The sequence below is a fragment of the Haliotis asinina genome, chromosome 12 (genome assembly GCF_037392515.1).
Source record: "Haliotis asinina isolate JCU_RB_2024 chromosome 12, JCU_Hal_asi_v2, whole genome shotgun sequence".
Classification (NCBI taxonomy): domain Eukaryota; kingdom Metazoa; phylum Mollusca; class Gastropoda; order Lepetellida; family Haliotidae; genus Haliotis; species Haliotis asinina.
The window spans coordinates 44341419-44358786 of NC_090291.1; the positions used below are offsets into that span (position 1 = coordinate 44341419).

The window sequence follows — 17368 nt, forward strand, 5'->3', positions numbered from 1 at the left end:
GTTGTCATGGTTACAGTGCTTGTCATTCTGATAGTAATTATTGTTGTCATGGTTACAGTGTTTGTCATTCTGATAGTAATTATTGTTGTCATGGTTACAGTGTTTGTCATTCTGATAGTAATTATTGTTGTCATGGTTACAGTGTTTGTCATTCTGATAGTAATTATTGTTGTCATGGTTACAGTGTTTGTCATTCTGATAGTAGTGATTGTTGTCATGGTTACAGTGTTTGTCATTCTGATATTAATGATTTTTGCAATGGTTACAATGTTCGTCATTCTGATAGTAATTGTCGTCATGGTTACAGGGTTGCATGTCAATCTTGATGCTGGTGTCCAGTGATGTGTATGCCCTCATCAATTATCTCAGCTTCGTCCAGTGGCTGTCTGTTGGGGCATCTATCTTAGGGATGTTGTATCTCCGCAAAACTAAACCAAATCTGCCGAGACCCATTAAGGTGAGATTTTGTGTACCTGTATTACCTATAACAGCTTGAAGACAAAACTGTCTGCCCTGTTTTTTGTGTTACCAGATGCTATGCTGGCATCCGATAATTGTCCCGATCCATACCTTTCAGGTCTGAGTTATGGACTGATCGTTTGCTTGAGAAAGTTTGGCCAGTCATTTCAGGATGTCTCCTAAGAGACTAACACTTAATCTCTGAATAAATTAGTTATTGATAACAATTTACCGATTTTGTTAAAGATGCATAATAAAATACATGATCGATGATGAAATGAACGATCCATGACAATCACATGTTCGTTGGTTTTGTCTTATTTTATTTTCTGTGTGAACATGATCTTGTCTGAAACCAGTGGCGTGGTGACGATTCTTGGTAATTTCCGAATATTCCTGAACATTCCCGAATCGCTTAGAACGAATTTCGCTTACAACAAACTGAAAACAACAGTCCTTTTGAGTTCGTTATAAATGAATATTACTGTAGATCACTTACTTTGAGACAGAAGACTCCAAATCCTCCTCCCAAACTTTTTGGGGAAGTTTTTTGCATCCACACACCTCCTGCTCTCCTTATAATAATTTGCCAGTCCCAAAGAAATGTTCGAAATTGATAAATCTTTATTTTGAAAAAAGGGACTGTATTATTTGATTTACATTCAGATTACAATATTACAATATTTTTTTCATTAAAATTATGACAGGTGAATATGTAAAACAAGAAATAGAAGTGGCCTGGCCTAATGGTAAAATGTCTGTGCTGGTGGCATAAAATAACATTCATTCTGTATCCAGTTGTGATTATTTGTATTGTGTTGGCTGACATTGTTTTGTGTTTGTCATGTTAGAGATATATCTTATCAATATATTGTCCTTCATTTTTCAGTTCCCCGTGATTATTCCTGTTATATTTTTGGTGGCTGTAGTCTTCTTGCTGATTGTGCCACTCTACGCTGCACCTCGGGACACAGGGATGGGAGTCCTAATCGTGTGTTCTGGAATTCCTGTATACCTAATCGGTGTCAAGTGGAAGAGTAAACCCAAGTCTTTCAACACTTTTGTTCGTAAGTAGTACTTCACCTCATGAGTTACTTGTCAAAGAAACCTTAGTCAGCCATCACAAGTTGATATTTGTACAATCATCCCATGGCAGAGTTAACAGACTCTAAACGTCCTACCTTTGCTGATCTGGGGTCATTCATACAATCAGCAAGCTATGTATGTGTCATGTCCCTCCCATTGGCCAATCAGCTTCCATCTCTCATATCACTTGCGTTTGAATCAAAATGGCAGCACCCAGTCAAGATGGATCAAAATGAGCTACAAGAAGTTTCCCTTTACCTGCTTCACAGACAAGTGCATGTGGATTGTAGCAAACTGCTTGTGCACATTGATTAGAAATATGAACAGATGTGGAAAATATCTGTCCCTGCCCAGGTGACAGTACACAATTTCTACACATTCTGCAGTCATCCTAAATCTGCATTGTTGTCACTCAAAATCAATGTAGTAGTTGCTCAAAATCTGCTTGATAGTTGCTCAAAGTCTGCTTGATAGTTGCTCAATAGTTGCCACATTGTTACCAGGATGCCGATTTTGATTGGGCGAAGCGAAATTTTGACAGCAGTTGGACATAGGACCATGAGTGGCTCACACATGTAAGCTGTCACGTTTGTGTGTAAAGTTGTGTCACTTCTCCATTCAGAACCTAAACTAAGCCATGACCCAGTGATAACTTGTATCTGTAGCAGCCTGACCTCATGAACTATTTAGTAACTTCACTTTCCATATATTCCAAGTCCTTTTTTTAATCTTTTCAAGATTCCAACTTTTTTATCACCCTGCTTCTATAACTGGCAAAACTACCTTGTCATTGTCAAAATGATAAACATAAGTGACTGAAACAGATCATTTCACCCCAACAAAATGAGCTGACACGATCCATTTTATGGCACATAAAAAAATATAGAAGTGAGTTACAGTTGAGTCATTTCTAGAGATGATAGCCCAGAAATGCTCTGTGAAGTGCAAGAACATATTACTCTCTGGACATATGCCCTTGTAAGACAATCAGTCCTCAAATTCTTGTACTTCTGGAGAATATAATATATTCTCATACTTATATAAAGTTGGAGAATATAATATATTCTCATACTTATATAAAGTTGTGAATCACTCCACAACAAGAATTACTTACATGAAACAAATTCCAGTAAAGAAGTATGCATTTAGCTTTAGAATATGACAAGATGATATGGATGTCAACTTCTATATGTATGCACAACATTTCTGGGTCAATCCTTGCACCTTCGTCAAGTGAATACTAACTAACAGTCTTACAGGATATATACACTAGTTATGTACATGAAGCCAGAGTGATTTTATTGTATATCCAATAAATGATGCTTTATAAGATGAAACAGAATGAGACACGTGAAGGTCCAGGGTAGAATAGGCCTTCAGCAATCCATGCTTGCCATATAAGGTGACTATGCTTGTCGTAAGAGGCAACTAATGGGATCAGGTGGTCAGGCTTGCTGACTTGGTTGACACAATTGTCATCAGTTCCGAATTGCGCAGATCGATGCTCATGTTATTGGTCTCTGGATTGTCATATGGCTGGAATATTGCTGAGTGCGACGTAACGCTTAACTCGCTCACTCACTCACTCAAAGAGAATGAAATCTACAGAAGTGGATATGGTGGTGTTACAGTGGATTAGGTGGTTAAGTGATAGAAGTGAGTGGCTGATAGTCTAATGGTACACAAAAGCTGGGATAACATTATCATAAGCTGGGACAACATTATCATAAGCTGGGATAAGATACAAAAGGTAGGGATGAAGCTGTTACAGTGGGTTAAGAGGTGATTGGTAAAACCATGAGTATAATTAATATCCCAGGCATTGGGTAGGTAGGTAGGATCTCGGATCAGTTTCACCATGACCATCACCGATTCTATTTCTCAGACCCCTTGACAGTGTCCTAGCTTCCATGGTGTTATGGTCCCTTCCACCCTGTGTATGTGTCCACAAACATTTAACGAGAATCCCCAGATGAATATCTCGGCCCTCCTTTGTGATGGATTTGCTGGGTGAAGTGACATACAGCCCTGAACACCTCAGTTGTAGTGACCCGCAAACTGCCCTTCCTGAAGAGGTGAAGCTATGGATCAGAATTGGATCGGGATTGGACAGTCATACTTGCTGACTAGGTTTATATGACCTGTTCTCAGTTCCAAATTATGTAGATCAGTGTGTGCCCTAAGAGGTAGACTGATGTGACCATATTCCACTTACATAGATCGGCGCTGTTGATCAGTGGATTGGCTGGTCCAAACTTGATTATTAACACAACCATCATATAGTTGGAATATTGCTGAGTGTGGTATAAAATAATAAACAAACTTACAACTGGTATGCTGGTTCCTTTTGCTGATGAATTTGTCCACACCTTATACAACAACTATAAATTGTTGGTTTGACAATCTGGATATCGGGGAAATAATATGTACCTCCTTCCACAGAAAAGTTTGAGAAATTCTACCCCAGAATCCAAAATGGCACCTCTATAACTTACTGCCCCCTTATAATAATGCTGAATGTGTCCAGGCTTCATATCTAACTCAAAGCACACAATGAGATTATAAGTACCCTGAATAACCCATGCTGCCTGTGAGGTGCTAGAATGTTATCCCACCAAATACCCATTTTCTGCTGGGTGAACTGAGGCAGTTTTGAACAAACACACTTGCCTGGGGTGAGACCACATTCGTCACATGTGCTTCATTGTGGGGCAGGACTGAAGCCCTAAGAATCTCTCAGCATGTCAAACTGCCAGTATGGTCACTCATCTCTCAGCAAGTCAAACTGCCAGATATGGCCACTCATCTCTCAGCAAGTCAAACTGCCAGATATGGCCACTCATCTCTCAGCAAGTCAAACTGCCAGATATGGTCACTCTTCCAAGGACTCTCTGTGCCCAATGTTGCTTAACTTCAACTGATTTGTGACATGAGCCCTGTGCACAGAACCACACCTCATCCCTATTATGAGGAAGGTAATTTTGTTATAAAAATTGCTGGTCAAGATAAATATTTGGAATGTTTCTAGCGGTCTAGCGGTCTAGCTGTCTAAGTATATGAGGGAAAAGGCTCATATCTGTTTACTACTGTCCTAACAAACTCAATGGGATCATTAAATTTGGTACAATTACAGTCCTTTACAGGCATTTTCAATCATCATTTACAGCAACTGGTCAGGACACATACGACAGTTCGTAATGTCCACCAGTTCGTTGTTAATGTGTTTGTTATTACCCTAGTATACTGTATTCCTCAGACTGAAAACAATTCAGGCTCCTTCATAGCACAGTGTGGAATGAAATAGAGTTTAAAATGGAAAATTGACTGAGATTTGAAATCTCAGATAAGAGTACACAACACCAGTGTGAAAAACTAAAAACATCTGTTTCTGACTGAGATAGTTTCATATCTGATCTTATCAAGCTGTTACGAATGCACGCACGCCTACATATAGTTTCCTTTTAGCACTGTCATCAGCTATTGATTTTGTCTCTGTAAGGATATTTAATGGAAGTGATTAACATAAACTAGCTTGGTGAATCTTTTAGGAGATCATCATGGATGATGGGTTTAGATTATATGTAGATACCTTTTGAAAATAATGGGCATTGGTTTCATGTTTTGTGTACTTTTTAATATATGTTTTTGTGAGATTTTATTTGACAGGTTGGGCAGGTTAGTCTAATGTTCACTTTTGGTTCTGTTCATGGGTTCGATTCCTTACCTGTCTGACACTGCAGTGATACTGACGGAGGGTGACTGTAACTGACTGAAGCCAAGCTCGCTCGCTCACTATGTGTTGTAAATGTGTGTCACTCTGGACATTCTACCCTAATCCCCAGCAGGACCCCCACCCCAACCCCAGTGTGTTTTTAGCGATGATGATGGTGAATAAGGTCATGAAACCAGTCAATCCCATTTGTTTGACAGTGAGACCTTTAGCTGCTCATAAACTGAGAGAATGCTAGTACTTGAGAATTATATTATGACTGTGAGGACATGACAGCATCATGAGAATGGGAAATTGGATCTCACATACTATCAACATTGTTCAGGGCAGCTGTTGCAAAAGCAGTAAATGTCATGTCACATACAGTTCCAATATTTTCTTCTTTTTTTTATTCTTACATGTCACTTTGTCATAGATAAGATGGAATGAGATAGGTGGGTGGTGAGATAGGTGGGTGGTGAGATAGGTGGGTGGTGAGATAGCTCTGTAGGTAGGGCATTTGCTTGTCACGCTGAAGACGCGGTTTTAAATATCCATGTAGGTGAAGGCCATTTCTGGTGTCCCCTGCCATGATATTGCTGGAATAATGCTATAAGTGGCGTAAAAACTTCACTCACTCACTCACTCACTCACTCACTCACTCACTCACTCACTGTTACCATCTCCCCTGTAAGCTCTAACATTGCCATACCTCTGTGATACTTGTTGTTGAAATGGCTGTAAGAGGCAACTGATGGGATCGGGTGGTCAGAATGACTGAGTTGATTGTCACATTTCATTATATCTGCATTGTGTAGATCGATACTTATGTTGTTGATCACTGCAATGTCTGGTCAAGACTCAATTATTTGACTGTTGCCATACAGCTGAAATATTGCTGAGTGCAGTGTGAAAACAAACCATACTAAATTGTAGAAATGCTAGAACCTCACTCACTAACTCACTAACGCACTCACTCACTCACTCACTCACTCACTCACTCCATTGCTGCAATGGATCAAATTAGGCTCTGTTAGTAAATATTGAATTGTCTTCCATTCGGCTGTCATGCCATCTGAATATTTTGTACATAGGTCACGTGTAATGTGTATTGTGTTGCTTTCTCACGTTTCTCACTGATACCCTCATTTTAAGACAATGTTAGGTCATTGAAGGTCGACTGTTATTAATGACATTCTTATCGTGACACTCTGTTTCGTGTAACTGACAGCTGGCGCTTGTCAACATCACCAGGCAAGGAGATGTATTTATTGTCCCGAGATGGACAAAACCTTGCATCACCAGTCCGGGAGACTAGTTCTCCGTCTGTCAGGTCTCCCAGTTTAGTCCATGATCCTGCTAGCAACTGTATCAGGGACGGTATGATACACTAGGTAGCTAGGTAGTTAAACAAAAATGGTATTGAAAAGTTCACCTGTTGGTACTGATGTTGGTCTCCATTGTCTCTGTATCCCCAAAACATTGTATTTGTACAGTAATGAGGCCTTATTCATTGTTTGGGGTTTCTTTAAGACCTGTAATTCCTTCAGAACAAAGAGACCTATATATATATTATTCACAAGGGATTATGTTACAAAGATTATATGTACAGAATGTTTATCATTTTATTTTGTTTGTTTTTTTATACTTTTTGTTGACAGTCAGTCATAGATATGCTTTTGGTTTGTTTACATCACTGACCTTAAAGAAAAAATTAAAATTACAAAATGAGTTAAGTTGACTTTAAGAACTGAGTGACTCACTGAGGAAGTTTGGCAAAATGAAACAACTACAAGGTTCAGTCACCCTAAGGAATAGGAAATGTATTCATACCTATAGAAATCTTAACTCTAACCAAAAACAGTCAGTTACTGTGGAGATATGTTGTCAGAACTTTTTTTTCATTTACAACTGTCAGTTTGAATCTCTATGTTACAATTTAAAAACCAAAATTCTCTGACCACGTATATTCAACTGTCGCAGTTTTTAAGCAAAGCAAAATTGAAGGCCAATGGTATAAACACTTAGTTTGGTGTGTGAGTATTATTCATTACAACTTTAGAGTTCTATATTATATTTTTCAGAAAAAATAACACAACTTGCGCAGAAGCTGTTCCTTGTGGTGTCCGAAGAAAGGGAGAGTGACGATACAGACACAGAAAAAGTGTACCACATAGAGTGACTTGTCTCTTGCAATCATCATGCTTAATAAACTGCCTATATGTATGCTCAATGGTAATGGACAATTTAGTGTTAGGGACCAGTCATTTATCATAGGGTGCGTTCTGTCAGAAATAATCAGGGGTGGGTCACAAAGATGTATGACAATCTTGAAGGAAAGGTCATGTAAAAGAACATATACTTAGATTATAATGTTAAGCGCCACTCAGTATAATTTGAAAATGTAGGTTATCTGATAGGAAATCTTTCAGAAAAAAACAACTTTCATTATTTGATTTAGTACTTTGCAGTTTAAAAAAAACCATTACTGAAATTATCTTTTACTGTAAACAGGATGTATGCGCTTTTGGAAAACAGGCATTTTGTTTTCCTCAAGGTAGTTACCTTCTTTTGAAAATTTTTGAGTTTTTTAATGTCTTATCCATCTCAATGTCTTATCCATGTATTACATTCAAAACAGGTAACTGTAAATTGTGTCTAAATCTTCAAAGACGATTCATTTCAATCATTAGAGAATAACATATTACATTGTTTAACATTATAGTCACATGATAATATCAGGTCAGGGTATGAGACGGTACCGAAGCCCAACTCATTACCCACCCGTCCTGGTTATAGTGGTTACCTGTCCCAGTCATAGAGCTTTTGCATATCGTTTCTTCCAGGAAGGTCTTCAGAAAATTCCAAGAATATAAGGGTCATCCTAAATATGGCCAGCAAGAGGGGAGGGGCATTATTTTCAGCATTTTACTGATAAAAACCACACAAAAAATACTCAGACCACCTGAAATAATGACTGGTCCCATAGGCAGCTTAAATGTCATATTCTGTATTGCTAATAGGAATGCATGTTAATGCATACCTGTGACCAAAGTCAGCTCCATTACAGTTTTAATGAGAAAGTTGGGAAAGATTTTGCTGTCCCATCAAACCATGCATCAGTAATCAGTACTCCCAGATGGTATATCATCTCTTTGATGTAAAAGAACATTTGGAAAATCAGCAGTTCAAACAATCTACAATGCTCTCAACATTCATTGGGTTTAATCTGATTGGAGACAGTTTGAGATGGTATACAGGTATGTATACACTAGGTGTACAGTACTCATGTATGTGTATACAATCTACAGTAGTTGACCATAAGTGAGTACATCATTAGTGAAATTCATATAGATTTGCATATTAATTATCTCTTTCAAGAATGATTTTCATAAATTTAGTTTCTGTTGAATTGCTTTCAATACATATCTACCAGTTTGGAAATCACCTTACATAATTTCCATTCAATTTTCTGATGATTATTAAGAAAACTGCAACTATTAAACAACATGTGTTAGACATACTATTCTATGTACAAGATAGATGAAAATTAAGTTGTATTGAAGGGGCTTAATCAGATGTCATTTGAAAATAATCAACAGAAAGATGAAAGCAAATTAATGACACGAAAATGATTACCAAAATGTTTGCAAACTATAAAAATAAAATGACTTCTACTCCATTTCTGAAAATTATTCTTGTAACAGTTAATTAATGTGTAAGTCTATGGAACTTTCACTAATGATGACTCACTTATGGCCAGCTACCTTATTTCATAGTAATGCATTGCCAATAGATCAACATTGAGACAGAGACAGGTGTTCATGACTATAGCACATTTATTGTTTGTTTTATGTTGGCTTGTGTAAACAATTATTGTGATACGCACACGTAAATATGGTAGACCTATTACTTAACACAAACTTGAATATTTGGGATATTTTATTATCTTTCTCAGGAAATGTTGTTCGAGGGAATTGGAAATTCAAACATATTCTCGACTTTATACCTAAAATGTGCTAGAAAAACATTTTCTCGTTGATAGATTTCACAAAACTGATATTTATCCAACACAAAATAGCAATTTCTGAAGAATGTTGAGTTTAACATGGTTTTGTCAAATGGATCGGTCAAACTCACCATTCTTTAGTCATCTTTCTATGTCCATCTTGAGTCCAGGTAACTTGAAGTATTTATGTAGTTAAGTTTCAGCTGTGTTCAAAATACGTACAAGATGACATCAGAACCAGGGCCTAGATTTTCGAAGATCTCTTTGCACTAAGATAGTCGTAAGTCCTATATATTAACATTAACTTACGACTATCTTAGCACTAAGAAAGCTTGGAAAATCTAGACCAAGACTTTGCTGTTGCTATGTTTTTTTTTGTTACAAGATTTAAATGTTTCCACTTTCAGTCATCGAAAACCTGTATTTCCACTGCAGATCTTGTTTTGTTGTTAGTTACGCTCACAAGTGGGACAAACTCACCTGTCTCAAACATGTAATGAGTCTTGTAACTCTCTTGTTTTTAATGAATTGCCCATTTTAAAAATGCATGTGTGTTTTTGAGATATTTTGTGTTAAGCATGCAAACACTGAAGGGTAAGGTGATTGGATGTATTTTGTCTCCACTGGATTCTAATCTCCATTAAATCACATACAAGGGTTGAGATTTTCTTTTACATTTTTCTGTGAATAAATATTTAACTTGTTTTTGATTACTGAATGTCAGGCATGAACAATTAAGTTGTTGAAGGTGTTGCAGAGTTGTCTCCCTTGAGAGTGCCAGGTACTTGTAACTGTAGTTCGATTCTAATTTCACCAAGTTATGTTTCTTGTCAACACTGCCAGTACTTACGGGATTGCTTCACTTCAGGGGTAAATGTCTCACTATATAACCTCAAAATGTTAAGATAAGTGTTGTTTTAGAGCCTTTATGTTACAAAACCAACACATATGACAGATAACCGGTGAAGTATTATCTGGCTCTTTTTAGCTAAGATGTTTTTTATCATTTATTGAAAAATGTTTAAAAATCACAATATTAAAATATGAACTTTATGAATGTGTAACTTATATGGTATTAATCTGTATTGTAACTTTCTTTATGTTGTTAGGAAACCTTTATTTGACATTTATGTTATGTGAGAGAAGTGAATTCTAACTTTTAAAATTTATTGAAAAGTTTAAGTGAGCTACAGAATTTGATTTTTGTGTTCTAATATTTCAGACTTAATTTCTTCATTTGGATATTTGCCAAAAAATATAAAAGAGAAAGTTCTACGAGTAATTGAAATAAATGTATGTTTAGTTCACACTATTAATTGTATTGGTTTGTTTTTTCGTTATCATGCACTGCCTTTCAATAAACTTAGAATGGACATGCTAACAATAGAATTAAAACAAAATTTCCTTTTTTCCCCATGATTGATTTACAATGGTACACTCATTTTATCAGCTTTGTAAACCTGGATGAAAGGGTTTCAGGTTTGGTGTTGAAGCTAACGAGAGAGTTCCCTTAACAAGATTGTTGATTTTAATATTTATTGGAATGTTCAGTGTAGAGTTTATTGTTATTCTAACCATCAGTGCGTATTGTCAGGAACAAACAAACTAATCAGTGGCACTTAGTGCTGCCTTTCTGTCACATGATGTCAGGATTCATCACAGAAGACAGGTAGTATTTGATAGTGATACCTGTTAATTAACATGATGTTCTATGTTGCATGCATATTGCCAATTATTTCAAATGTATAGTTATTAAATATTGAGTGCTGTATGTGTTTAGTGATGAAACATGGGCATTGACAGGTGATAATATAAAACCTATCATATACTTTTCTTGTATGTCAATATGTAAAAGACATTTTTCTTGTGTACATCATTTTTTTATTATTAATGCAAAAAAGAAAAATGAATACAGTTATGCCAGTTTTTTTGTATGAACGTATCTGGTGTTGACATAAATAAGTGATATCCATGCCTATGGTTTTCTCCATGGAATGGTAGTGATTTAAGAGTCATACATCAGGATGTATTACCGCTGAAGCATACAACTAATAGTATACCTTGTATTGGTACATCTGTACAGATGACTTGTAAAGGTACATATACCTTGTGTCAGCCTTGTATTAATATGGTGTCCTTGTATTATTTTTATCAGTGCTCTCTATTCCATTAGTGGATTGTAAAGCCACTGAAGTGTTACCTGTAGAAAAAATTAATTTCCATATTTTCACATGAATTATAAGCCAAGGTTTACTGGTGGTTGAATTTCTCAACATATCTGACATCCATCACAAAACAATAAACATGAACCCATTGAACCTTCACAGGGCATTAATGGAGATAAATAGCTAGTCAGAGCATAGGTGACCCAGTAGTCACAGAGTTGCATCCCTTGGCTTACCAGGATCCTAGTGTTATTATTGAGTGAGTGTGTGGGTTTAGTTTTACACCACGTAGCAATCTCCATACAATATTACAGTGGGGGACACCAGAAATGGGATTCACTGATCGTACCTATGTGGGAAATCAAACCCAGGCCTTTGGTGTGGTGGACAAATGCTTTAACCACCTGGCTACCTCAGCATAAATATTGTGCATGATCCTTTGCCTCTGTTCTGGTTTCACCATCACAGTCATCACTGTACATCAGCATTACTTCAGGTTGATATCAGATTGACAGTAGCATTAAACCAAACTCCCTCACTCACGCTAAACCCTGCTGTAACCCTGTTTTTGTCTCTGTGCAGTCTTAGATATTCTTCATGTTCTGAGATTGACATGTCAGCTTATCTTCAGGTGACTGCAGAGAAGGCAAGATTAATTTCTTACGCTTTACATACACGAGTCACTTAAAATCTTAACTCTATTTATTTTACGCTGATATAAGGGGCTGGTCATTTATTATAAAGAGGCTTTGTGTAAACAATGTCTCCAAGGAAGGATGTGTCACCAAAATTTATCAAAACTGTAAAAAAATTAAGTATCTTTATCAAAATGGGTAACAAAATATAATATAGAATATACAACAGATTTGGGGGGTGTGTTGTTTGAATGCAAATATTCTTTCATAGTTCTGAAATAGGTTTGACCAAAACAGATTTTTTTAAATAGACTAAGAATGAGTGCTTTTTAGAGTTCACAAGCATTATCATGTTTTCAGGGATAGCATAATCAACAGCATCTTCTCAATTTACAACAATCAAACATTGTTTGCTCAAATCGACAAATCAAATTGTATATGTTTGTAGCCTTTGAAATTCAGGTAATGTTGTTCACAATATATTTTTTTATGATTCATAATTGTTTAGATGGTGGGAAGGGAATACATCCAATTTACATTTACTTTGTAAGGGTTGGTAGCATGGAGTCTAACCTTTTAGTCATATACACTGCTCAAAAGAAGTTAAGGGTCGAAGGTAGTTTCACCATGACATTTAATTAAGCATAGCAAACATATACCGGGGTTTCCCTTGACGTGGAAAACCTGCGTATATGGCACAGTGTCACAATACACTTAAGAAAACCCACTGTGTCACTTCTGATGTGATAAATGCGCTTATCAAAACCACGCAATTCAATGTTATGGGTAATAAATGTAATTAAATTGATTCCTGATTTCAAACTGATTCAAAAGTACAAATATTGCATACACAAAGCTGATATCCATTTCTAAGGATAATTCACGTCACTGTCTGTTTGCAGGGAATACGTACTGATGACAGTAAATCAAATAAAGTGAAATTAACATTGTGAATCCTCATAATATTACCTTGCCTTGCCATAATAATACCTTGCCAGTTGAACATTTACATCTCAGAATCTTATTCAGCATAGGATAAAAGTTGTTTAACAAACGATCATTGACTCAAATCACTATTATTGGTTTGTATTACAAGAGAGGAAGCACAGCAGTTGGAACAGTCAGAATAAACGCAAGTGCGGTACTTGAGCGCTGACTTAGACCAACCCCACTTGTTCGTGATGTTTCATTATTTCCAGAATTGATAAATTTGATAGATCACATACTTAGTGCTCCGCTTAGGACAGCATAGACCAATTCTAGCCATATTCATGCTTGATATTTCTGTTTTATATGTTTGAAATCTAGCTTCGACTCTTAAATTGATATGAATAGTATATATCTTCCATGAGTCAACTCATAAACTGGGACACAAAAGTAAAGTTCTTGTAAATAATATTTGTTTATTAGAAAAGAATAGAATAGTATTAGTCTGGAATACTGATTGTAACATTGTAATGTTCTGTATCGGCATCCCCAGCCAGCTGTATATCACTGTAGCTGTCATTTATTATTTTGTTTCCATGGCGATACCTTGAAGTTATGTATTTTGTCCTCTTGGTAAGTTAGCTCTAATTATTAGTGACAGTTAAGCCCTAAATCATTTTCTGTTGTTCTTATAGATATGAAATGTGTCATGTTCAGTGTTATTTATTATTCTGAAAGGACAGGATTAGGTGTAAAATTGTCTTGTTTATGTTACAGGTCCTGTCTGTTTATTGAGTCAAATGAAATATCTTCGTGTGTTAGTTAACCCTGTTTAAAAGTGCTGAATTGTCAAAGTCGATAAGCCCAAACTTTGGCTTACCAGAAGCTTGAAACAGAAAAGGAACATGTGTAGTTCGATGTAATTGTTTCATTTTGCATTTATTTGGTAGATTTGCACAAATCTAAATGCAAATTTGTGCTGTATGTTTGTGCTTATGAAGATTCACAACAGCTCATTTCATGGAGTATTGTTATTTCATTAGTTGGTCACAAACATATTGGTAAAAAGTATGAAGTATGTAATCACTGGGGTAAATACCAACCCAAACAGATGGGTAGCAAGCCATTTTTTTTTGTTTAAGCCCAATAGTTTGCAAAGCTTCTTAGTGTTGAGGGCTAGCCCAACTTTTTTAGCAAAAATCATATGTAAACGCAGGCTTTTTTGTCAATATGGTAGATATGCCCCTACCAAAGTCAATTTTGGGATTAGTACATTTACGAAAGGCATGAAAATCACACTCACAGGATCGCAGAAATACTGCACAGAAATACAGTTGTGAAATGATGCTGAAAGGAAATTGATAATTAATTTATATAATTAGTCATATTTAGCAAATGTGATGAAATCTCACTGGGCTTTGTCATTTTACCTGATCGTGAAACTGATTAAATAATTTAGTCAAAAATCGATTTTTGTCTAATACTAGTATCATATTTGTGAGTTTTTGCCATTGGTTGAACTCAAAACCTAATTAGAATATAGTTCTTTATCTCTAGTAATGCTTTGTTCATAAATGATTTCTTTCAAAATTAAATTACATATGTCATATACATTATTTATTGTCAAGATATTTGTATAATAACATGCTTGTGTCGTATTGTATTTAATATGATCGACATGACATCTTTGTGTTCATTCATACAAACTGCAATATATGATATGGGGTAATGTATTTGGCTTTGGTTAAAGATATGGTTATTGGTTTGTTTTTAGATGTTAATTAGGTATCTCTACCATTATCCCTGCTTCATATTGGTGTGGGGATTTCTTTTTATCTTGTTTTGTATCACGTGTTCATAATTTGTGTAACTTGGCAGCCTATGATCTGATCTCGTGCTTGTAAAATTCCATATCATCTTAACACACCCAGAGACCTCGGACATTGGAAAATACTAAAAATCTTTCAGAAACACTGATTTAGTATAGCAAGCTGGACCTGGTTCCACGTAATGACTGCTATGTAGAGTTGATCGTAGCTCCCTGTTTAACTTATGACCACGTTGTTTCTTGTAGTAGGTCATTTTGTGGAACATATCCCTAGATTTCAGCGAATGTATCTTTAGTCTCATGACGTAAACTTTTCGTCCTTCTAGTCAAAGCAGTCTAGCAAACATACCTGTTTGCCTGTACCTAGAGGCTAGAAACTTGTAATAATGCAAATTTGCTATTTATTTGATTGTGGTGATTTGTGAATATGCGCATGAGTGCTGTAGGTCATAGAAGAAGCTTTAGAACTTGCAAGAATTTAATTGGATTTTTAGGTTTTTTAAACAGTTCAGGTGTTGACCTAAATATTTGTACTCAAAACATGATGTAAAGAATGTAATCAGAATTGTGTAAGATATGAATATTTTATAACTGACTGTGCATGCTACAGGTGTCCTTTGTCATCTGGAGATTGCATATTTTCTATTTAAGTTTACAACGAAAAGACTGTCTAATTAATAACACATTTTGTATAGAAGGCTTTATTAGCAGAACAGTTGCAAAACTTTTGATCTTAAATACGTGTTCGTAAAGAAGATCAGTAAATAATCTTGGTAAATCTTGTGGAAAGAAATATTCAAATAGGAATGTCTTCCAAATGTTCAACTAAATGGAGGTGCTGGGTTGACCATGGAAACTGATAGCTTCTTGCCAAGTCATAGTGAATGTGTTTCATATTTTTTACTATTGATAGTCCTAGCATTATGGAGCATTTTAGTGTATTTGAAGCATGATGTGCAACAACCATCAGCTTTAAATGAAGGTGTATATGATAGTGCTAAACTGCCTAGTGTTCAGTTTCTGTGGATGCAGTGAAAATGTATTATTTATTTTTCTACTGTCTGTAATAGGTGTCTTTATGGAATCTCTGTATTTTCATGATTTTTCTTTGTTTCTTTCATGCTTGCTGTTCAAATTTATTGCATATCATCATTTTTATTAAAGTATGTGATGATTAAACTGTTGTTGTTTTTTGTAGTTGTCAACATTTGGTTATGTGGAGTTGTGTCTCTTGGTTATGTCAGTAACTGAGCTGCTCCAGTTTGAATACTGGTACTGCTCGATTTTCTTTCTTTCTTAGCACAGTACGCTTAGTCATGGGTTTGCCCAAGTTCCAAACATCTTGGTCACTGTGCAGTATTCAGGGAGGGAGGGGTCCCTGTGCAGTATCCAAAGAGGGAGTTTTCACTGTGTAGTATTCAGGGAGGGAGTTGTCACTGTGCAGTATTCAGGGAGGGAGGGGTCCCCGTGCAGTATTCTAGAAGGGAGGGGTCACTGTGCAGTATCCAGGGAAGGAGGGGGCGCTGTGTGTTATTCTAGGAGGGAGGGGTCCCTGTGCAGTATTCAGGGAGGGAGGGGTCCCCGTGCAGTATTCTAGAAGGGAGGGGTCACTGTGCAGTATCCAGGGAAGGAGGGGGCGCTGTGTGTTATTCTAGGAGAGAGGGGTCCCTGTGCAGTATCCAGGGAGGGAGGTGGCACTGTGTGTTATTCTAGGAGGGAGGGAGGGGTCCATATCTGCCTTGGTTGAGCAGTTTCACACTTTAGGTCATGCGAGCTTTACCTGTTTGAGGGGCGATGGTGATAGCCCAGTGGTTTAAGCGTTTGTTCCTCACATGGTAGAGCACGGGGTTCGATTCCCCACATGGGTACAATGTGTGAAGTCGACTTCACGTATGCTCGACGAGATATTGTTGGGATAGAGCTAAAAGCAGTGTAAAACTAAACTCACTCAGTCCACTCCATCCCCCTTGAAAGTTATGCATATTACCGTATTAGGCTGTGCGCTGCTCCATGCATCATTCATTGATGGGTCACTGTGCAGTATTCAGGGACGGAGGGGTCACTGTGCAGTATTCAGTGAGGGAGGGGGCACTGTGCTTTTTCCTTTAAGCGATTCATCAGGGGAGGAGAGGTGGCTGTGTGTTATTCTAGGAGGGAGGGGTCCCCGTGCAGCATCCAGGGACGGAGGGGTCACTGTGCAGTAACCAGGGACGGAGGGATCACTGTGCAGTAACCAGGGACGGAGGGGGCACTGTGCAGTATCCAGGAACAGAGGAGGCACTGTGCACCATCCAGGGACGGAGGGGTCACTGTGCAGTATTCAGGGAGGGGGCACTGTGCTTTTTCCTTGGAGCGATTCATCAGGAAAGGAGGGGTGACTGTGTGTTATTCTAGGGGCACTGTGTGGTATCCAGGGAGGGAGTGATCCCTGTGCAGCATCCAGGGGTCACTGAGCGGTATTCAAGGAAGGATCGGTCACTGTGCATTATTCATTGAATGGTCACAGTACGATATTCAGGGAGGGAGGGGTCACTCTGCATTATTCATTAT

At 37.2% G+C, this 17368-nt stretch overlaps 1 protein-coding gene across 1 annotated transcript in view; it reads left to right on the plus strand.

The window, feature by feature from the left end:
* LOC137258939 (Y+L amino acid transporter 2-like) overlaps nucleotides 1–11169 on the plus strand; it is a 46629-nt gene extending 35460 nt beyond the window's left edge. Inside the window, exons 10-12 of the mRNA XM_067796637.1 lie at nucleotides 308–457; nucleotides 1349–1526; nucleotides 7339–11169. Coding sequence (XP_067652738.1) covers nucleotides 308–457; nucleotides 1349–1526; nucleotides 7339–7436 — 426 coding nt within the window. The 3' untranslated portion in view covers nucleotides 7437–11169. The remainder of the gene's footprint in view (nucleotides 1–307; nucleotides 458–1348; nucleotides 1527–7338) is intronic.
* The last annotated feature ends 6199 nt before the right edge of the window (nucleotides 11170–17368 follow it).